Raw genomic sequence first — 23785 nt, forward strand, 5'->3', positions numbered from 1 at the left:
TTTTTTTTACCGGGAACGAGGGTCTAAGGGCCGGGATACCCAGTTTTATTCGTTTGTTTAGCAATCAGCTTTTGTTCACCTTTTATGACCAAGCTTCTGTAAAATTATCAGCTTGAAGCCCAATGAGGAAATCTTTTTTTGTGATAATGGACTATATAAACAAAATTGAATTAAATCCGTTAGACTAGACCACTTATTTTATGTATTTTTTCCTTATCTTTGAACTGCTGTCTTGTTTATTTTGTTTTCGGTAAAGTGGAGTTGTGACTAGTTTTTTTAGTTTTTAAAAAAAATTTTAATCAATTATAATGCTATCATTAACACCGCCCTCAGCAGTGTGCGTTCAAGCAGCTACTCCCAATAAAAAGGATGTAAACACACGAGTACCGTATGCATGTTTCAAGCTTCCGTGTTCACATGTCCCTACATAAGTCCATTTTTGGGCTCTACGTACAAAACGTGCAGCCATTGAACATGCACTGAAAATTAAATCCAGTTGGACTTTGACCAATCAAGGACTCTGATTTGTTTGTGATGAATGAGTAGTGTCTTTTTCAAAACACAGAAGTACCAATCATTTGAAAATTAATTATTGCAGTTTGTGTCCGGATGGAATTATATGACACAGAGGCTTTCAACATTATTCTCGATTCCTGAGATAAACTGATTTCGTATCCTTCCCACCTAATTCCATCCATTCAATAAAGAGGAATCACTTGATCACTTTTATTCTTTTTCCAATACAGTTTTAAACAGTAAACTAAAGGTTCTGAATGACTACGGGGTTTTTATGGTAAGAAATCAGGATTTTTTTTGTCTTTTTGTGCTCTACAAAATAAAGTTATACAGAAATCCAAAAGAATAAACCACTGAGATGCAGAAAATCACACGTGCACTTCTGCTGCTCCACATTGTTCAAATTATTTGAAGGTGAAGCAACTTTTAAAAACACACTTTCAATGCAAACACAGACATTTTGTCACTTTGTTTCCTTACAGATTATCTTTCAGTAAAATACATCAATTTTTAGAATTAAACTACGCAATATGAATGGATTTTTGGTCGTTCATCTTAATGCAACCCTCAAAATTTCTATTAGAGTGATGAAAGCCACAAGGAAAATATGTGGATTCAAAATAAAATCCAATTCATGTTAAACAAGCAACACAATCTCCAGGATGTTGTAGAGGATCAAATGGTGGTTTGTCGGCTGAACAAGTCAAGCGTCACAGCGGAGAGGAAGGCAGGGATGCTTTTCTGGTGATGCAGATGGAGGTCCACCATCTCTCCCAGAGTTTTGGAGAACTCCGTTTCCATGAGCTGCATGCTTCCACTGGAGCCCTGAAAGAAAATACATCACAATATCCATTACTGCACTCATCTCTAGAGGCAAAACTTTCAAAGCTACGTCTCTCAACGCTGTGCATTTTCTATGGAGAGTCGTCGCGAGCGCATCAGTGGGTGTTGTGTGTGTGTGTACATAATCGCAGCAGGGTGAAGGTGTCTAAATCTATGTGGATTAATTAAAAGGAGTGAGGAGCAGCTCGGGGCGACGGAGTGAAGGAGAAGGGATCAGGCAAACGGGGGATAAAGTAATTAAAGCAGGAGGAAGGTGGTAATGAACATTGTCCCAAGATATGCTGGGAAGATATTGAGACATTTGAAGATGACCTGTTTTCGTGTGACAGAAACCTGGGACAAAACGACTCTTTTCGGTGTTGGAAACAAAACGAGGAGATTTCAAATAAAGAGATTGGAAAATGCATCCAGACTTTGGCTACAAAAATTTGCGCCGCCGAACCCAGCTGTGCCACGAAGCCCTGATGGGTGAGAGGGCAGGATTCCTGAACTGATGGCATTTCCTGGCTGAGTGCACAATGCTTAACTGGGCTGGGAAATGCAGCACAGACAAAATCACTTTCTGTCTCAGTGTGCAAATATGAACCAGGACAGCACACAGACTAGAACAAGCATTAGCTTAAGGACATTTGTTCACATTCATTTACTTCTAGTCAAAGCCAAAGAGTTTGATTTTGAAAAGACTTTGGTCCGATTGTAATCCCATGAACTACTCTGTATGAACTTAAAGAGGCTCATTATCTCTTTACAGGGAATATAAACCCATCCACTCGTTAATGCTACATGTAGAGGAAACATTGTAAATCCAGGGTTTAACATTAGCTCAGGGGTTTTAGTTAGTGCATTGGAAAATGAAAAAATAAAATAATATGAATAGATACTCTAAAATACATGCTTTAGTATTAGTCTTAATGGGGTGTTTTGGGAGATTGTTGTGTTAACACTAGAAGGCCTGGGATTTTCCGTTTCTGCTGCAGTGTCCCCCTCCCCTTCTCAAAGTAGTGATATGGTGATCACCCTAATCACTGGGTCATCAAGTTGCAAATTACATTAGGCTAGAACAATAGCAAACAGTTCTGCTCCCTTCCTCCTACGAAAAACAGGTTTTGAGAACCCGGCAGCCTTGGCCTACATTGAAGGAGAAATGAAATGACTTTAGAGAGAAAGAAAAATAATTTATTCCACACCAAAAATATTTCAGAGAATTTACATTGATAAACGACTTGTGAGCACACTTGTGAGTGTGAACAGTGTTTAGCTAGAGTGTTTTTTTTTTTGTTGCTTTTTTTTTCTTTAGCAATTTTTGCACACAAATGGAGATCCTTTCCTGCATTTCCGACAGGTGTACTTGTGGCATATGGCACATTTCTCGGTACTGCGATTTCTCTTACAACTCTGTTGCACTTGGCAAGTTGTTGTTTTTCCTTCAGAAACTCTTCTCATTTCACGTAGTGCCTCTTTTCTTTCTTTCTCCTGTGCAACTTCCTGCATGTGTCTGTTTCTTAGCTCAATTGCAAGCTTATGCTGGAACTTTCTTCTTGACTCCTTCGATCCTGTACATGCCTTGTACAGTACATGTGCATTAGAAGCAGCAATGTCCAGGATATTGTAGAAAACAGCTACAGGCCATCTCCGTGTTCCTGTGCGCACAGTGTAAGCACGTAGTTTCTGATCCAGCACATCAACACCACATTTCAGGTAGTTGTAGTCTGTGACGACATTTGGTTTTTGCCGCAAATCTGCTTCGACCTCTACTTTTGTATGCAGCGTGCTGAGAAGACACACATTTTTCTTCTTTTTAGCTGCATAAATTGTTAGCAGGGCACTGCCAGATGTGAACAACTGTGTTGAAAACTCTTCCCGTTCTTTGGTGTTTTTAGCCTGTTCTGGAACTTCCCGCCGAATTTTGTTGACGGTGCCAAGGAGAGTTGTGTTGTGTTGGAGAAGCCTGTTTGCCAAAGACAATGATGTGAAAAAATTGTCCATAGTGACAGTCCTGCCCCTGTCCAAAAAGGGTTCCATAAGCCTTGTCACAACATTGTCTGCAAGTCGCTCTCCAATGTCACGGTTGGGGTCTTTTCCTAAATACGGAATGGCATTGCACATGTATTTAGTGTTCAAGTCTGCTGCAATCCAAAACTTTATCCCAAACTTGTCCGGTTTAGATGCGATGTATTGCAAAAAAGGACATCGGACCTTTGTTGGAAATAGCTGTTCATCAACTGTTATGTGATTCCCTGGGTCGTATGATTGCACACAGTTCTGAACAAAGCACCCCCAAATATCTGATATTGCTGCAAATTTGTCTGCCTGCAGGCGTTCCAAACGAGTGTCCTTTATGTCAAAGCGTAAATAGCGCATCAGCTCTTTATATCGGTCTCTGGACATTGTGGACATGATTTCTGGAATGCCAAAGTATTTTGACCAAGAGTCGCGCATTGCACCGGTTCTGCCAGCCGCTCCTCTGAACAACAAAACGGCAACAAATGCCATCAGCTCGTAGACACTTGTGCTCCAGTCAGGGTTTGTTTTGCGGGCTTTGTGTTCTGTGCAGTCTCTGATGGTCATGAACATACTGATGGTAAATAGACAGAGGAAGCTTTGCAAACGACTGGTCACTTTCCGTCTTGCAATCTCTGTTGGTCCTCCTTTGCTAAGTGATGTCTGAGTTGGCTGTGTTGGCTGAAGGCTGTTGAAGTCCTCAATTTTTCGCCGGACCCAAACAGTGCCATCTTTAGCTGTCTCACAAAGTTCTGTCTAAAAATAACATGAAATAAGATTAGACCTCTATTCCCCAAAACAGAGAATTGATTTGGATTTAGGAGCATTTATAGATTAAATCAAGAACAGAAAAACATGAATGCAGACAATGCTACAATATATATGAGCAAAATGTAAAAACCTTAGAGTTCTTGCTCGTATCCTTTCTTTTCTGGACCTTCTCTTCTCTTTTCTGGAATTTTTGATCAGTACGCTTGCGCTTCTGGGATGAGGAAGACTTTTCTCCAGCACACCTGCGTTTCCTGCAGTCTTTGTCTTGGACATTGTGATTGCCTTTCTTGAATTTGGAAGAGTTTCCTTGTACAGAAGAGGGCTTGCCCACTTTGTCCTCTTCCTCAACAATTATTAGTCTTTTAGTCTGCTTACGTGTACGTAAGCTGGACTGGACGGGCTGTTCCGGCTGCGTATCCATTGATACTGGAATATCCTCGTCAGAGGAATCAGAAGGGACGAACTCTGATTCCTCAACAAAAGAATCTTCATCACTATCCCCAGAGTCTACATCAGGGAGTTCTTGAAGAAGAGCTAAGACTTCCACAGCAGTGAGTTTCTTGACTGTCCGTCTCGCTGCCATTTGGATGTTTATCTTCTTGTGTTAAAGATGTGTCTACTTTTATAAGTCAAAATGTCACACATACGCCCACATACATCGGGTAACTCCACACAACCTGTTTGCTCTGGTGGAATGTTAGTTCAAATGCATATTAGGTAATGCATGCTGCATTAACATTTACATGTTAATTAATGAGCCATTCTGCCACACTGATGGTTCTTGGGCTAGATGGGGGGGGGATCTTGCCTGCGCAAATTTGCGCAGGCTCAGGCCTTCTAGTGTTAAGTGTATCGTGAAGTATTCGTAAGGCTAATTTCAGTTAAAAGCACTTATGACATACAGATGATGCTGTTGTATGGTGCTTTTACACCACATCGTACTCGTTAGTAAAAAATTAGTCACAACTGCCCTTAAGGATACAGATGGGCTGTCTGTGGGCAAACAATGGGCAATTCTTTATCATGTCAACAACACCAACAGGGTTCTTGTGGAGTCCACAAGACTTGAGGGCAGAGTCGAAGAAATAAAAAAAAAAAAGTCATTATGACACGCCTGCGTCTCACCTACTTCACTCTTACTTACCCTTATGTGTTGTTTAAGTGTTCACTGTGACCTGTAGCCCGCAGAACGACCGTAGAAAAGTGTGTGAACATTTTAGTTCTACAAGCTCACTGAGCAGTTCATGACCTTAATATTTTGTGTCACTGCCCATTTTTCACCTGTAGAAAGCCCATGTTCACCAGTAAGGGCAGTTATGACAAAGGCATTGGATTGAAAACAAACGAGACCGTCACTATCAGAGAGGCCATGATAAACCAGACCAGGTGAGGAAAACTATAATAGTAAAACATAATATATATTAGACCTGTAGTACAATAAATAGCAAAATTATGTCTATACACACGCTAAGACAACGTGAAGTATTGAACAATTCAAATAAAGCGTGATATGCAATGATATATTTTGTTGTTGGTGTGATCTTCATCACATAGATCTGTTATTTTTTTTTTGTATTCTAATTTGAGTAATTGTTTTTATAAGCTGGTCTGCATTTCAAAAATCAGACCATTATTGTGATGGAAATGTGTTTTCCACTCATCGTCTTGCTCTCTGGCTCCATTTCCATAACAATCCAGTGTGCATATCCAGTCAGGGTGTCTGAATGCGCTCTCAAATCGAAAGGCCAGTGCTCTTTTTACAGGTACATGAACAAACAAGCGTGCACGAGGCTCTGGAGACTGCTAGAGCTTTGGGAACACGCAACACAAAGGAGGACACTCTGACCAGTTTCCATGGAGATTCCTGTGTCTTAAACACTTTAATGCTGAAATCTTGTCCTCTGAACAGGCTTTTTGTACGAGTGGGTGTGTGCGAGACACAGCACACTTTTTGATGCAAACCGATGGGAGTGAAGCAAACTGTGCGGACCCCCACAGTCAGCTGGAACAAAGTACTGCCTCATAATGTGCTTAAAAAAGTTTGGTCACCTAAAAAACAAAAGATGTAATGGCTTAAATGTTCTCAGGAGCATACGTAGGAGGATTTAGAAACAAGACAAAGCTGTGAGATCTATGGTCAAAATAAAACGCATAAATGTGGGAAATGAAGCAAAGAACATCAGCAGACTTACTTGAGAGTTAATACATAGCAATGTGCATCTTCAGATTTTATTAGATCTGTGTGGTGTAAAGATTACAACTTTAAAAAAATCTCAATAATTTAAGAAGCACTTTAATAATTATTAATTTAATTTATGTGACCAAGCATATTTTATCTAACACGAAGATGACGGTCAACAAGAAAAAATGTCAGCATTTCCTCTACATATAGAAGTGTCTAACAAGAACTGTCACGCTACCCAACTTACCTTTTCATTTTTTTTACTCAGTTAATGGAAATCAATACTTTCTAATTGAAGAAGCAGGGAGGGGCTACCTTCATAGTGACCAGAACAAATAAAACAGGTAATTACCGCCTGAATGACAATCAAAACCAAACAAACAAGGTCATAGCAGAAGATGCATACAAACGTCGACATTCTGACAGAAAAAGACCACATGCAGGAGACAGTGAAGGGCATCAGTAACGTACTGGTTTAAACTCTCCACATGTATTATTAGAGCAGCTTTCACACTAAGAAAGACCCGCAGAGTTGGTCTGAATGAGCGCAGAATGCTAATCGTTTTCACACCTTTGTCAGGGTTTGTTTGCTTTCACACACCGCGTTCACAGGAGGGAAGCAAAAACTGATGTGGACCAAACTGTCTGGAAGAATCGCGCAGTTCCACATGAGGCTGACTTGAGGGAGATATTGCTCCAGAAAAACAGGAGGAAAACCAAGAAGAAGGACCATAGGTTGTCTGTATCACTTCCATTAACCTTATTGACTCCAGATGATTTCTAACACACATTTAAGTCCTGCTTCTTAAGTTTCTCAAAGTAAGCTGTTCATTTTACTCCTCTTAAAACATGGTATTTCTATCCTTCACCAACTAAATCTTTCCTTTTGTGGCTACAAAGGCCATCATTTAATTCAACAATATACAAAAATCATGCTCTTTTTTTAAAGCACATACAGTTGGGGGATCATAATCTACACACAGCCACCTTGTGACAAGAGGAACATCTTCACCAGGCCTGTAGAGTGCTAGCATACCTGTTGATTGGTAAGTACACAAAAATGAATAATTGAATAATCAGAAATATGCAGATGAAAACATTTTAATCTAAATGTAGATCGTGACATTTTTCTAAATTCCACAGCAGGATACGAGACACATGAAGAGAGAAGGGATGAATAGGCCAGAGGATGTAAAATTGAACAAAACTCTCTCAAAAAACAATCAAATCACTACCAAATTAATCAATATTTAAATTTTAATCAGCTTTTTACCCACTGATCTTGAAATGTTTATATGTATGAGAACACAAGATTCAACTATTAATTTGATTCTGGACATGTTCCCATAATAGATTTGATCATTTGATAGCATTAAATGTGTCCTCCGCATTTGATCCATCCCTTGGGGGAGCGGTGAGCTGCAGACACAGCCGCGCTAGGGAACCATTTGGTGGTTTAACCCCCCAATCCAACCACTTACTGCTAAGTGTCAAGCAGGGAGGAGGCGTTGGGTCCCATTTTAAGAGTTTCAGGTTTGACTCATGCGTGGATTTGAACTCACAACCTTCCAGTCTCAGGGCGGACACTCGTCCACAAGGCCACTGAGCTGGCATATAAAGGATTCAACTTACTTTTCAAAGAACATGCCGTCCTGTTCTTGCTTTGTCATCATGTTCTAATAATGATTGCTCTTGTTAGTTTAGCCTTAGCTTAGCTAGTGAGAGTGAGTGGTAATAGAAAGCTATCAGCAAAAGGGAAGGGGGGGTGGGGGTTGCTTCAAGCCATTGGTCCCATTCATAACTCCGTCACAAATTTCTAAAGGGCTGCTACTACTACTCTGTAGAAAATTATGTCAATAAAGGATTTGAAGCTCCAAGTTTGGGTTTTCCTATCTATAAATTGTATAATATCTTACTTCTTTCATCTACAATATACTTAGTTGAGCACAGTTTATGTGTAAATGTAACATGTATTACCTGTGTCAGATTGATAGTAGCTACTTATTTAACAGAAAAAAGGGCATTTCAAAGTACATCGACTGCATCACATGCATGTCTGCCCACACTTGTTTGTACAAAACTGTGTTTTTAAGGGTTTCATGTTAAACATTTTAAGGCAGTAGAGTAAGGAAGCACAAATGTTAGATCTGTGGTAGAGAATAAAGTTTATACTCAAAAGAGAACATCAACCCCCAGGAGGCAGCCACAGGCAAACCAAGAATGTGTTGCATTCATTATTCACTATAATTGAAAATCTTGAAACTATGAAATCTTAGAGCTCAGGTAGATCTAAGTACCAGTAGGTGGAATGTTACAGAGAAGGCAGAGGACATATGCTGCAATCCCTGACCACATGAAACCAGCGACATCAACAAGTGCACACAAGCCAACACATTGACTTGCATCCTGACATACACAAACACACACACCCTGAGGGCAAGCAGAAGAGGAAACTGTCAGGAAGAATCAGGGTCAACATTCTTGTTTTCTCTTGGAGTTAACTCACGTCTCTCTTTGAGGGTTCAAATATATGTTAAAAAACATGTTCACTCAAAATGCAGGTCAATTTTCCACACCTTTCATCTCCTCAGCACTATTTATTGGTTGTTAGTACTTTATATGTATCAGCAAAAGCCATCAGTCATCCCTTATCAGTTAATCCCAGAAGTATTTAGTCAAATTTAGCCCTCCTCATGATGAACCATGTGAAATAAGGCTGTTGATAACTGATGCTAATTATAAATAAACATCACAAACAGGGCATTGAGCAACACTCATCTCACAACAAAGTCGGCCTTTCTGTTTGAGGTTTGCAGGTTCTCCTAGTTGTGTCAAATTATCGCATTAATCGCAATTAATTAATTAAAGACAAATTAGAGTGTGAATGTTTTTATCAGGTTGATCTCATATTAAATCTACAACTATTGTAGGGTTATTAAATAATGAAATGAGGGTCCAACTGCTTACTTGCATGAATATTCAATTTGAGCTCAGCTAAAAAAAATGTTCCTTCATTTTTATTGTCTGATTTCTTCTTTTTTTTTAATTAGTAAAGTGTTAACTGAGATTTCCCAGATGTGTAATTTGTGTGCACAAAACACATCAACAGTCTAAAGATTCTAAAAAAAACAGTCATAAAAAACAAATATTGTGTTTCTGCACTTTAAATGGTCTGGGTGAATACTTTAATCTGATTGGCTCCTGGGTGTTGATGCCCACCTAAAAAAGAAGTTCCGGTCATATGTCCCAAATCTTTTATATCACTGCGCTGTCTTCTTCAAACAAACTTTTTGCTTCCTCTTCTGGACAAAAACAAGCAGGAAGAGGTGAACTTTCTCTCTGAACTGATGCTTCATTGTACCTATTGTGACAAACAGCATTTATATTTCTTTCGTGTGCTACTGCATTCGAGGTCTGCTGGTCCAGTGACGTGGTCTCGTGTTACTGTGACAACAGGACGCACCACCAATCAAACAGTCCACTTTTTGTGTAAAAGTGATCTAAACCGAAAAAATAACAAAAACAAAGTACTAAAAACCTATTAAATATTAAGTCCTTTTGTAAGTGACCATGTTAATAGCAGGTTATGGTCAAACAGTGAGCATTTTCAGAAGTTAACGCACGTCATAGAAGCCTAAACCATCTGGGGCGAAGCATGCGTTAACGCATTAATGTTGCCAGCCCTAGCTTTTTGATTGTTTGAAATTTTCCCAGATTCTGAGGCTTTACTCCAAGTCTAAAAACAAGAATGCTAGATTGTCAGATTAAAATGTTTATGCCAGCTGAAAGTAACTTAAACAGAATTCTAATACATGGCTTTGCATTTAGACTAAGATAGGAGATAAAAGAAAGTCAGAATACTGGATGTTTCAACCCATTGCACCAAGAAGGCAACAATTAAACAATTACATCGAACAACCAATCAAAGAAATAAATCATTCACACACAAAACTGTGCGCCTCCTGACTTTGGAGATAAATCAAAACAATATCCTAGCCCATTTATTTATATATATATATATATATATTTCCAAGGCTTGACTGACAAATAACACTAGAGAACACCACCATTAGATTTGAGTCAACACATAAAAATATATTTTTTTAGTGATATTGCAAATTCTGCCTCATAAATAATGGCCCCTTTTCCCCATGTCACTAAACTGGTTCAGTAGATTTCAAACTTAATAAGCCAAGGTCATTTTAGTCTTTTCTTTCCATGAAACTTGTCATTATTAAAATAGAAGTCACGTCTCAGAGGGTTTGAGTTTTATCCTTTTTAATTACTTTCTTTTCACACTACGATAGAGATGATTTCATGGCATTCTTGAGAAAAGAACTGAAAACAAAGCACAAAGAAACTGCTCTTGTCAGTATTCCCCTTCGATAAGCTGTTTGAGCGTTTTCTTGTCATCAGGCGACTTCAGCAGCTGTTCTATAGTCGATAAAGACAGCTGGATGGCGGTAAAAGCACCTAGAGAATTCCTACATTTACTTCTGCATGTTTTACATAGGGGTACCAATCTTCCAAGGGCAGTGAAAGGTTCTTGAAGTGCTCATCACTGGATGGCTGCTGCTCTTGCATGCGTCTTTGATTCTGGGCCTCAAGACAAGTTTTGAATCGACTGCCATCATTTCATGTATCTTTAAATGTTGGATAGTTTGTGCTTACACTAATACTTGATACAATGGGGCAGAGGTAGATCATTCGTCCTCTGATCAGAAGATAAAAGTTTGGTTTCTGCTTCACTTGCCCATATGTTGAAGTGTCCTTTGGCGAGACACTGAACTCCACATTGCTCTTGGAGGTTACAGGTCACACATGTGAACGCCAGGTCTTCAAAGGTTAAAGCAAGGTAAAAAAAAGGGCTATATGAGTATACACCATTTACCATGTACAATATTTTTAGTTTTTTTACTTCTAGATGCAAAAAAGAGAAGGCCCAGTGTTTAGTGGCTTTGTCTATGCTATTGGTGATTCCTGTTTTAGATGAAAACAATTATTTCAAGCAAAAACTAAATATAATTTAGTGTGCAATATTACAGACAGTATTGGAATCTTACTGAGTTTGGAACTGGCAAGTTGATGTTGTGTCTTGCCATCAGGGCATATTTTGCATTATATCACACACTTTGTAGTCATTCACAAATTCATGCGGCATTAATTATTCCCAAGTTCCTGATAAAAAGGAAACAAGTCATTAGGACAAGACGGCGCTCATGAGCCATATTTCATCAAGAGACAACTTCTTTTCTTCTCATAACCAAAGTAATTATTCAAGTTTTTTTTTTTCAAAATGGCACATTTTCATTGCCTCTGCTCATAGACATATCACTGAGAATGCACCATTACTTCATGCTTTTGACTTGCCTTCATCTCCCTTATGGTAAGGGCTTTTGCAGTTAATTGGCAGTACATTTTAATGAGGTAGCCCTGAGATTATACCTTATTCTTTAATTAGAAAAGTAAGATCGAGGGGATGGTGGCATGGAAGTAAAGTAAGAGTAGTAAAAGATAATGAAGATAGACTTAGGCGATGGTGAACACTTGGAAGTGTTTGGCAACAGCAGAAGGAGGAAAACTCTGTGCATATGCGCTTGTTATTGAGCTAATCAAGAGCTGGAATGGGTGAGCCCAGAGTAACTTAACTGAAAAGACTTACAAGTGTAATTTACAAGACTAAAGTGTTTTTGTTATCTGGTCCAATTCCAATTTTAAAGTGAGGCAAAATCTGTCCTAACAAATTTGGTGGCTCAATAGTTGAAGTCTTGAGATTAAAAACAAATAATCTAAGAAATCTTGCAATAGAATTAAAAAAATAATAATTTGGGGTAAAACTTATCTCTCTGGTCCAAAACACTCTTTTTAAACACAAAAACATGTCATGTGATACATTGAGACAAATCCAAGTTGCTGATAAATAGTACATTTCAATAAAACTATCACTTATCCTCGAGGTGGGAGGTTTCAACAAATCTTTCTGCTCTTCTTTTGGGTTCTTCTGCACTTTTTTGATAAATAGCCTTAAAAAAGCAAATTTCTGATCCTCAATGACACTTTGCTAAATTAAGCTAAATTAATGTAAAAGTTAGAAGCTAAATTAATCCCGGATGTAATGATAAACTGCAATTTAGCAACATACATGTAAGGATTACGAGCAATTGAGTTACTCAAGAGTGTCTTTGTAAACACTGGCTACTATAGGATATATATTGGTAATATTTTTTAATCAAGAAGCTATTGATGAAAAAAATTTAGTGTAAAGCAAAAATTAACAGTTTTTACTTCATATTCGATGACTACATTTGATCTACATATTAGATTTAATATGAAAAGGTTTTTAGAGTATGGAAATGATGCCATTTCTATATTTATTTTTTAATCAATCATTTTGTTGCAATTCTTGTGTGCCTTCAAAGTGTTTTCTAACAATTTTACAGAAACACAGCATGTAAAGACATTGAAAAACCTCTTATTTTTTGTCTTTGTAGCAAATCTTTTGTGGACATTAACATAATTGGCTAACAGAATTATGAGCTAGAAAAATCAAGAACCAGAGAGTATTCCATCAGTATTAATATAATTTTAAAGCTAATTTTTATTGAAATGTGTGTTATAAATCATTCTCCACCTTAAGGAAACTTACTGTAGCATTAGCCAACTGCTTAACACAAAACATTAACTTCTTTGTGTCAATGCCAATAAATTCAAAAAAGTATTTTTTTTAAAAAAAAAGGCAAAATCATCCAATTGGATTTGGCTCTATGATACAGGAGCAATCCTTTAGTTTGAATACATTTGAAGTCTCTTCTCAAATCATTAACACAATCTTTCTTACGAGGATATTACAAACAAATACTGATATGAAGATTAAAATTTCATCACCAACATAACATCAATGGGGCTCTGTAGCAATCAAATCATTAAAAGTGAAGGTCTGAGCTTTGCATTGAATGTTCACGTTCCCATTATTAAAATCTAAAAGTAGTGCTTCCCCTTCTTTGAAACTTGAGCAGTGTTTAAATAGCTCCCTCACTCCTGAAGCCAAGATGTTTATCACACTGATTAGCAAAGCTTCAAAAACACCTAATCAGGAAAACTAATCAGCCCTCTCACCTAGGGGTGAGCTAAAAATACAAAGTACATACAAGTGCACTTTAAGCTCATACACAAACAAATATTCTCCACACCCACTTTTTTTTTGACTCTGTAGTCACAGATTTTAATGCAACCTAAATACATAATAAAAACTAATGCTTATATCCAACCAGTTTCTATATCACCATAGCAAGTACAGCAATGACAAACTGAATTTCTATAACTTCAAAAACTCCAGGTTTTGAGTCTCTTGAGAAAGTATTTATGCTGGATCAATACTGGATCTACTAAATGCCTGCTGACGATCACTGGCCCTAGAATCCCGCCACAGGGATGGCTGAAAGCCTTCCCGAGAAGCACACAGAGGACATAATGCCCAAATTGTCAATAATGTGATGATGCTGTTAATCTAAATGCTCCCAAAGAGCTTCCACTCTTCAAGCCTTATTAGTTTTATAGTAACATTAGAGCATTTTACAGCTGGACAGAGAGGAGGGACGTCCACTCTATCTTACACCCACATTTCGTATGTTGGCAGATTACGTGTTGTAGTACACAGCAGCAATACATGATGCATAGATGCAAAGATAGTGCTGCTGTAGTTTATGTTTACAGTAGGCTGATTTCATTTGTATACTGTTACACAAGAAGAACATAATGCGCAGGTGCTAAAGAAGCCTCCTGGGGTTTCTATAACACACAATCCAATTCAAAAGAAAATAAATAAAGAACTGAATGTGAAGATTGCTTTCAGAGTGACAAAACATGACAATTAAACAGCTTACATCATAGGAACAGGATTTTAGCACCATTCGTGAAGGAAAATTAGCAAGATTAGCTAGTAGCCTTTTAACCAAGGCGAGTAACATTAGAAGAGTGTTTCCATGGAGCACTTCGAAGGAGAATGTGGTTTACTTTGAAGACAACAGTGATTTCTGCCACAAATTGCTAATGAAACTGGAGTCCATTCTCACATCTGAGATTACACTTCCACCTAAAGTCTCTAATTATGAGTGCTGTGTAAATAGAACTTCGGTCTAATTCTATGAACATGTTTTTTAATCACCTCATTTGAACCTTTATTTCACATAAACACTAGTCCTGCTAGAAGCCCTGACCCTGAAGAAGAATGAGTTCAAGTTGGTGACAGAACATAATTTCAAAGACTTCTGATAAAGCTTAGGTGTTAGATCACAGATAAGATTGGGAATGTGGTCAAAGTAGCTAAAGTAAGGCTCTAGAAGTAGGTAAGAAGTTGTCCACTGCACTTGGTTTGTCTTAGATAAAGACCAGTTGACTGATTTTGTATCAAGTACTTCAATAGAACCTACCTGGATGAATGAGAATTTACACAGTAAAAAAAAAAATGGTTGTATAAAATGTAAAGTCTTGATAAGGATAGCTGTGCAGGAACGTGTGTGTTTGTATTCTTTTAGGCATGGGTGGTTCTGAACACAAACCCCATCAGTAGTACAGGCTTCTACGTTCCCGTGGGCCACTAAAGGCAGGTATCATACATAGTGGTGAAACACTGAATACCAATTTTGAAGGTCCGAGGCTTGCTTTGGGTATGTATGAGTGTGTTTGTACATTTGTATGCACGTGACGGAGGGTGGGTGGTAGGAGGTGGTGTTCTGTGTCAAATCATTTGAGCGTACTGTGGGGATTTCACAATGGTGTATGTGTGTGTGTTCTGTTTGCAGACACACTATGAGGTTACTAATATTGACAGTGAGTGATTTCCAGAGATTGCTTTACGAGGCGGATTGGACTCACATGAATGTACTAATCCCTCAATTTCTTTTTTTTTTTAATGTCATTAACTTTCTTACAAGCATTCAAGTGAGTCTTTGAGCAAGGCACTAATTGACCACAATAATTACCTGCCAAGATAATAAAGCAGCCTTTACCTCAATAGAATGGTTCCACCACAGTGTCTGTTCTAGCTAGAGGGCCAGTATCATAACACTACAGAGAAACATCACAGCAATTAGCCACTGATATGTGCACAGATCAGAGACTGGCAATGAAAAGAAGAGATAACAGAAATGTGTTGTCGGGCAGGATTAAGAAAGCCAAGGAAGCAGATGTGTAAAAAAAACAGCCAAGGATGGTTAGGGGTCTGTGTGGTGCAGAGCTCATATTGCTCTTCTATTCTTCATGCAGTTTGGATCTGCAGTTTATGGTTCCTCTGGGTGCAACATTTCTTCCTATAACCTATATATGTGTTCTCTAAATATGGTGAATATACGAGGAAAGAATAATGTGCAGTGTGCAAAACTATGTTTTTGCCATAAATTGGGTGAGTATATAGATAAGGATTGAGGTTAGCTAAAACTGTAGTATCATAAAGGGGGAAAAAAAAACACCATATAGAAGACTTTAGAAGAGATTTCTACAGAGCAAGAAAAAAGGAAGCAGTTAAGGTGAATTTTGAAAATCAATGCCTGATGTTTAAGAGTAATAAATATATAATCATGACTTTAAAAACCTAAGGTATTGTTACTGCATAAGATCTGCGGAGATACAACTCAGCTGCACGGCACCTCCTTTGGACACAATGTCAAACAAGCATCTTGAGTTGAGTTTTTGTAAAGAATCGGAAGAGTTACGTGACTGGAAAAAAATGTCAAATATGTGAAACTGTGAATAAACAAATGCTAATGGAAACAGTGTACTTGATGAGAGGCAATGCTTTCCAAAAGTTCTGATATTTAAATTCAGAGAACATCGTGTAGTCCCAAGTTTTGTCGTATCTGGTGGATGAAACCCAACGCAGGACTTCTCATCAACTTTATATATTCACTTATCTAAACTAGATGCTCCTGATGTACAAATTGGATTTGGCGTGAACGTACCACGAAGCTTGAACTTTGACATTTTCATTTATAAAATCTCCACAACATCACTGCCAAACCTACAAATAGTCTCAAAAACACAATCTTCCTATTACTGTTTTAAAGTTGTACTGTGATATTTTCAAATTGGAGCACCTTTAAAAGAAAAAGTCTGCTGCAGCAACAAAGGATAGAAATATATCAGTTTCCTCCCTACTCACATTCCAAACACAGTGTACTGCTTATATTCTCTTCAATGCACAGCTTAATTGGAACCAGAGCTAAACTCCTATTGTGCAAAGAAACCTTGATGAAAGACAGCCAGAGAACCTAATACAGTGGCAAAAAAGGTTATAAAAGTTTGCTACTTCAAATGAGCACTTCTTAAAGCCTTTGAGCAAGAGAACAAGACCGTTATCAATCTTATACTGATACTACACCCTGTTGGAAGTTGGATGGTGAACGTGCGCCCATTTTACCTCTGCTCTTCTGTTTAATGATGACAGCACATAGGCTTTCAGAAACACTGCCAGTATCTCAAAGCAATCTGAAACCATATCTGATCTCATTAAGTGTGCAGGTGCAGATGTGTGCAATGCTACATATTCACACTAATGTGCTCCCGATTAAAACAGGAGGTTCAAAAAGACACAAATGACTAAGAACTGACTATAATACAGTCCTTGCATGAAGTACACATGTGACATGTCTGTTTTAACCTTAAGAGACATGCTCAGACTTAGCTAAAAACAGAAAGAAAGTCAAGCTATATTTTAGCAGATATAAAAGAATGGAATGTAAAAGCAGAGTAAGCAGACTTTGAGTCTTTTTGGAGTTTTTTTTTTTTAAGCATGGAAAGGAAACAGTCACGTAAACCAATTTAGATACAAACATGGCAATCTAAGAAACTAGTACTGAAAGTTATAACACAGAATGGTAGAGTTTTTAGAAGAAACTGCATATTTTGCTAGAAATGCAAACCAGCAGCACCAATGTAGTAAGCTAAAATATACATAGAACTTACCTTTTTGAAAAGCAGGGAGTCATCCATGTGTTCTGCATAGACTGAGGTGAGTCTGTATTGGTTTTCAGTGGTTATGTCTATCTGGTAGCCAGTCAGGACATAGCAGACGGTGCGAAACTCTTGAATCTTCTTTTGGAACACCTCTTTCAGTCTTTGGTTCCTCAGCTCGGAGCTCTCCATCTGCTTACGAAGATCTACACAAAGATTTGGGAAAATTCATTAGTTGTGGAAATTAGAGCTAAAGTCCCAGAAAACATGACTTGGTATTATTGAAAAAAGAAGCACATCTGCAATGATCCATCCATGAAGGTACATAATCTCATCAAGCCTAAGTTTCATTTAAATAAAATCACATTCTTGTTGATGTGATGTTCTGGTATCACTGAGGAGATCGTTTAGTTATAAAAAACAGAAGTTCTCTGTCTTTATGTGGGAATAAAGAGTAAAGCAAGAAAAAAAAAGAGTAATGTGTACAATAGGAAAGCAGAAGTAAAACAATGACCAAAAAAATCTAAAGCCATTTGTGGAGACGGATTAAATGTGGGTAAATTAAAGCAGTTTTTAATATATATATATTTTTTTATTTTACTATGGAGTTAGTATAAAGGCGCAAATGATGCAGTAAAACCTCTTAAGCCTCTAAAGGTTGCCACACTGATAATGTGTGAAAAGCATCCATGACTATTTTACGCCTCAGCAGCTGGAAGAGATTAGGAGCATCATTTACAAATCCACCATACTGTGTACAACCTGAACTAAAGGTATGCAAACTTAATATGTATGGTGGCCTGAGCATTAGTCTTTAATTTGAAAGATACCTCTTTAATAGAAAAATACATTTCCTGCAGTATCATATTCCTGTGTTTACCTTATAGGACCAAGTAAAAGCAGTGAGATTGGCTTCTAATAGATATGTCCATTCTGTTCTTTAAGAACAGTTTTTACCTTTTTTCCAAAAGGGAAAAAAACAGCTAATTGTATTGCTTCAGAGTATAAAAAAATTTAATTTTACAGTTCTGTTTATCTTGCAGCACATGTTTACTTGTAGCAGGATTATGCTCCCATACATGTGATGGTGTTTTGAAGTTAAACCCCCGTCCTACGATATAGCAAATGCCAAAGCGGCACCTTCAGAGGAAACCAGTGGCTTCACTGCAGGAGTTCTCCTCCCAGCTCAGTGAAAACTGCCACTGTACATGATGAACCTAAATAAATCCATACTTTCGAACTTTGAAGCACAAAGAGATTTTGATGGCATCCTTCAGAGCCTGGATGTTGTGTCAATCATGTTATGCCTTCAAGTGTTTTGACTTTCATGCGGCAGAAACTGTCTACTAAGGAGGACATGAAGTTGGAAAAGTCCACAAGAGCATCAACAGAATATTAATGATTGAAGAACATATAGTGAGGGGAAAAGTATTTGACAGTCACAGATTCTGCTAGTTGACAGACTTAAAAAGATGAGTTAGGTCTATAATCATCATAGATACACTTCAACTGTGAGGGACAGACTGTAAAAAAAAAAAAAAAAATCCAGGAAATTACTTAGAAGAATTTACTTCTGTAAAGATGCAAAAATAAGTCAATAACAAAAGTTCGCCATAATAAAGTAATGCATCTCTGGTTATCAATGATAGAGGTCAAAGGTTTCCTGTAGGTCCTCTCTAGGTTTACACAGACTGTAGCTGCTATTTTGGTCCATTCTTCCATGCAGATCTTCTCAATAGATTGCATGTTTTGGGGCAACAATAGTTTTCAACTCCCTCCTCAAATATTTAATGATAATAGATTATCTGTAAAAACATAGATGCAATTTTCGCACCACTTCCTTCATTTTTATGTCCCCTTCCTTCACATTCAACTATTTTAGCCGCTAAGAACAAAAAAAAAACAACAGAAAAACAAATGCCCAATTCAAGGCAGTAACAACTCAGGAGTCACCTCCTTTTTTTCAACCTGCAGCTACAGTCTATTTCCCTATGGTTGAACTGTAGGTTGAAGGCTCTAACTCCAGGAGAAAAGTTATTTTGCCCTTAAGTATGACATTTCACAATTGCATAAGTAAAATATAAGTCACTTAGGTTGTCTTGTTGTATAACTTTGAGTTAATTTTTTACAGCTGCCTTTAAAAAATAATCGCAAAAGTGATAAAATGTTCCTCAGAAAATGCGGAATTATTTAATCAAATTTAAATTCACCCAAGTATTAAATTATTTTCCTTTGAAGATAATTCCTTTCTTCCAGTTAAGCAGAACACTGAGTTTTTTTTTTTTTTTTTTTAGTTTAGACTTCTATTTTTCTTCATGAAAGTACCTACTTTCTAAAGTTTAAATTCTAGTTATGTGAAACCAATTTTCACAACTAAACAAAATTAGTTTTGGAATTCAAAAAGGAAGAGGAAAAAATGACTTAAAATGAAACAATACTAAATAGATAAACATTTAAATTGAACTCGAACGGTCGACTCTTTTGTTCATCAGTGACATCAAGCCCTGTTAGTGCTGCAGAGATTTTGCTGCATTGCATTAATGTGTGCCAAAAAAAACTGTTTTTTCACACATTTATCTAGTTATTTTACTCTTTGATCAATTGCAACTACAATAAATACTTCAAAAGGGCATAAGGAGATCACCATGAGTTATCTACCACATCTTTAACATTAAGTTTGGTCAGATAAGAACATCACCAGGACGATTACAGCTGTTTTTTTAAGTTGAATTCATTGACAATATAAAAAATAAAATTACAACATTAAATTGCAAGCACTCAAACACGTTTTGACATTTAAATCTAAATCAAACAGAACAGAATTACAAACTTGATGATGTTCATTAATTAGAAATAAAGAGAGCTCACCCGATGGGATTCATAGCATGACATGTGGATGCATTACCAACTGGAATCTTATCTCTGAACTTTTATTGATACGACTTCACAAACTGGTATCTATTGTGTGAACTAAGGAAACCTTAATATTTGATTTCAACTAAAACCTGTGCATGAGAGAGTAAACGCATGACGTCACAGACTGGCAGGTGCCAAAGTCAGAGTCATATGGAACTCTGAACCATGTTAAACTGCTAGACTTAATAATAAAGATGATGAAAAAATGAATGACAACCAACAGATTATTCCTTTATATACTATTTCAGCTGATCAAAGATGAGAAATTTGCATCCCTCTGGACCACTTTAATGCCGGACCAGACATGACCAGACCTTTGAGCGTTTCCTTTACAAAATGGACCCGTTAAGCAGGACCGACTGGTCCCACGTTAGTTGTAGGTCCATAGAAAAATGGAATGGGGGCTTCTGTCGTCACATGATGTAATCCATTCATTAGTGGAAAGGTTTTAAGACTACAGCAGCGTCCGACCAATGCTTTTCTCAACTCAAGACCCAGGCTGAAAGTTTTGTCCACTTTCACCTAAATTCTTCTTTGCCTCCTGTAATCTTCTTGCAAAGAATAGAAAATTCTTTACGTATAGTGTCCCTCTTATTCGTGGGGGTTGGATACCAGAGACATGCAGAATCCACAAATATGGATTATTTTTATCATTTTGTTGCATCTCCTTTAGTCAGTCTTTACAACACCAGTGACAGCCCAAAGCTACCATTTACCAATTCACAGGAGAAAGAACAAAGCTGTCACAGTTTAAAACATATTTCTTCACTGGATTATGTGTTATATTTACTGTGTGTGTATTATTGTATTTGACAAACTTTTTGATTTATGAAATGGGCTGTGCAACCTAACAGAATACAAAAGAATATGTCAACATGTCTGTGGTGTCTTACCCTGGACCTCCTTGGATGGGGGTAAACTGAGGCCGATGTTGGGGGTGTAAATGCCCGAGCTGTCTTGTGCATGCAGCATTGCCCCTCCTTCCTGCAAGGAACGCACAAGTTCCCTCAGAGTTGTCACTTCCTCTCGGAGAGTCTCCACTTCCTGCTGCTGCTGTTGCTTAGCAACACTGGTGGGGTTCATTTTGAAGTGGAGAACTCGGGTCTTAACTGGATCATAGTCTCCCTGAAACACAGAGAAACGCCAATCAATGGAAGAGCAATTTGACAGAGCTCTGCAACTTAAACCACTTCAAGATGTGTGAGGAAAACAAACACTGAAATGTGCTGCAATCTGAGGATAACGTATAGAAACGGTGTGTGTGTGTTTTGTTATCTCTGCCATAAGAAAAAAATGTGGTATTATTTTCTGTATTTTAAGGGTGTAATAAAAAAAATATCACACATTATAAATATATGAAAATATTTATAACAAAATATGTACCTTTTTTGCAGATTTTTTAAAATGTATTTTTAAAAAAACAAACAGGGAATACTTGTTTTTCTATTTTGCAACATCTGTTTAAAGATCATTTAAGACACATTCAAAGATAATAGAACTGAAAAAAGTAAATGGACACATGAAACCAGCATCAAGATGAGATATTGCCCTCTTCTTTGTGGTAAAGCCTTTTAAAATATTAACATAGCCTGCTTTTCTTATGTGTTTACTTTTTTCTCCTACTAAAGTATCACTGATTAAAGTCTGCAATACCAAATTAATTGATAGTTTGGTCATATTTAAAATTGTCATATAAACCCAAACATTTGTTCATTGTTGGATTATGAAATCAAAATACCATTTAAAAAAACATTTGCTTTAAAGCCACTTTAAATTGTGCTTTTTAGTGTCAACTAGAAACTAAATGTTTCCCTGCATTCACAAAAATGCAAAGGACAGAACTAAAACACATTTAAAACTGGTCAAAAAACAACAACAGCCCAGAGACCTTTAGAGATATGAGAATGCAAAGTCCAAATGCCTTTGTACTCTAATTGCCTCTTCTCACCGGTATATGGATCTAGCTCCACTTACAACAGAGCCAAGTCAGCTGAAATGCCCAAGAGGAAATAAGAACGAATAATAATAAAAATAAAGATTAAAAAAGAAAAAACTCCCCGTCATTTCTCTGTGCCTCAACAATATGCTGAGTAAGAGAAATGCCCCCAGAATAATTACAAGCGATTTGTATAGAATAGAAATAAAGAGATGAGTTGATTAAAACGTATAGAGCAAGACTTAAGAACACGGACAGCCAGAAAGCCTTGAGAAAATGTTTTTTTTAAGACAATATAGTGCTTTATAATAGGAGTCTCTTTAGATTGAGAGAAGCAAAACCAGACTGATGGTTTGCAGGCCTGTTGTATATAGCAGACAACATTTTAGAGAGGCAGATATGAGGACATCTGTCTGGCAGCTCAAGCCTGGTTCTGAATGGGTCATGAATTAGGGCAGTTATTTTTCAGGGGGGACAGCAGAAGACATGCAGGCAGACGTATTGATTGGTTAGGATGTAGTTGTACTGTACTTCTATGCATAAATGAGTTTAGTATATGCATACATCTCTTTTTAATATAAATAAAGAAAAAGGAAACACGAAACAACAAACAAATGTATATGAATAAATGCAATGTTGTAGTCTCCCACACAGCAACTTTAAGTTATTTCCTCTCCCTAAATTGAATTTACCTATTTTTTTTGTTTGCATTCCCTAGTTTTTCAATTATTTTGTTGCTCCTTGTTGTTTTTGTCTTTCTAGCTCTTTAAAGTGTCCCTCTACTGTGCATAGTAACAAAAACTATCTGATTATGATTGGAAAAGAGGAATACACAATGCAGACAGTGATTATATGAGGCCTCTGTAATGAGTTTCTGCAGGATAGTTCTATATTTTTGCTTTGATTTTGTTTGTTTCATCAAAACTAGATTTGAATCATACATATAGTCTAGAATGGGAAACAGCATTTGGGACAGCAGAACACAAAAACTCCCCATTGGTGATTATGTTTCAGGTCCCCCTGCTGGGACTTGAACCAGAGGCCTTCATGCAGTGAGGAGAGAGTACTAAACACTGCTCCACCGTACATTGGACGGTATGGAAATAAGAGAGAAAATACCAGTATACTACACAATTTCCAGATTTAAAAAAAAGGCAAATTAAATAAATGTAAATGAATGCATTCATGCACTACAAAAGCAACAGGAGACACGCCGCTCTTAAACAAAGCCTGTTTGAAAACTCAAACAGAATGAAGATCAATAACGTAGAAAAGATGAGAAGCATTTTTCTATTAAAAAAATAACATTTCAGTTATAATCTAGTTTTGAACAAATGTGTTCCCTAATAAAACCTGAAAATGCTGTTTAAAAGAAGAAGAGAAACATATGAATTATTTTGCAAGTTGGATGAAAATTGTTATATTCTTGATTTTATGTTTTTTGTTTGTTTGTTTTTCCTAATGGAGCTTTCAAAACCAGCTTCCAAAGGTCATTTGAGGAGCTACGATTCTTGGTGATTCTAGGTTGTCTGTAAAAGGAGGAACAAATTATATGTTGTTTTGTGGTGGTGAACCCCAGAAACAAAAATGCCAAATGCGTCCAGATTCAAAGAGTCTTTGGCACTGTGTGGTTTTAGGAGTGGTGGATAAGATACTTTTTTTTTTTTTTTTTT

General features: G+C 37.3%; 2 protein-coding genes across 2 annotated transcripts in view; both read right to left on the reverse strand.

Annotated features, from left to right (window-relative positions):
* Positions 1-702: 702 nt before the first annotated feature.
* Positions 703-23785, reverse strand: part of mad1l1 (mitotic arrest deficient 1 like 1) — a 49423-nt gene continuing 26340 nt past the window's right edge. Inside the window, exons 16-18 of the mRNA XM_024259915.2 lie at positions 21070-21301; positions 17273-17466; positions 703-1341 (exon numbers count right to left, since the gene is read on the reverse strand). Of these exons, the coding sequence (XP_024115683.1) occupies positions 1192-1341; positions 17273-17466; positions 21070-21301 (576 nt within the window). The 3' untranslated portion in view covers positions 703-1191. The remainder of the gene's footprint in view (positions 1342-17272; positions 17467-21069; positions 21302-23785) is intronic.
* Positions 2626-4813, reverse strand: LOC118598733 (piggyBac transposable element-derived protein 4-like). Its single transcript, XM_036211778.1, has 2 exons — positions 4262-4813; positions 2626-4116 (listed from the first exon to the last, which is right to left on the reverse strand). Exons 1-2 carry the CDS (start codon positions 4712-4714, stop codon positions 2653-2655), a joined length of 1917 nt encoding a protein of 638 aa, XP_036067671.1. The 5' UTR covers positions 4715-4813; the 3' UTR covers positions 2626-2652.

The sequence above is a fragment of the Oryzias melastigma genome, linkage group LG1, assembly GCF_002922805.2.
Source record: "Oryzias melastigma strain HK-1 linkage group LG1, ASM292280v2, whole genome shotgun sequence".
Taxonomy (NCBI): domain Eukaryota; kingdom Metazoa; phylum Chordata; class Actinopteri; order Beloniformes; family Adrianichthyidae; genus Oryzias; species Oryzias melastigma.

What these genes read in the sequence shown, in the direction of transcription:
- LOC118598733 (XM_036211778.1), bottom strand. Translation starts at nt 4,714, where the DNA reads ATGGCAGCGAGACGGACAGTCAAGAAACTCACTGCTGTGGAAGTCTTA. An exon ending in ATACGAGCAAGAACTCTAAG is followed by an intron (nt 4,117 to 4,261) that starts GTTTTTACATTT and finishes TGTTATTTTTAG; the next exon opens with ACAGAACTTTGTGAGACAGC.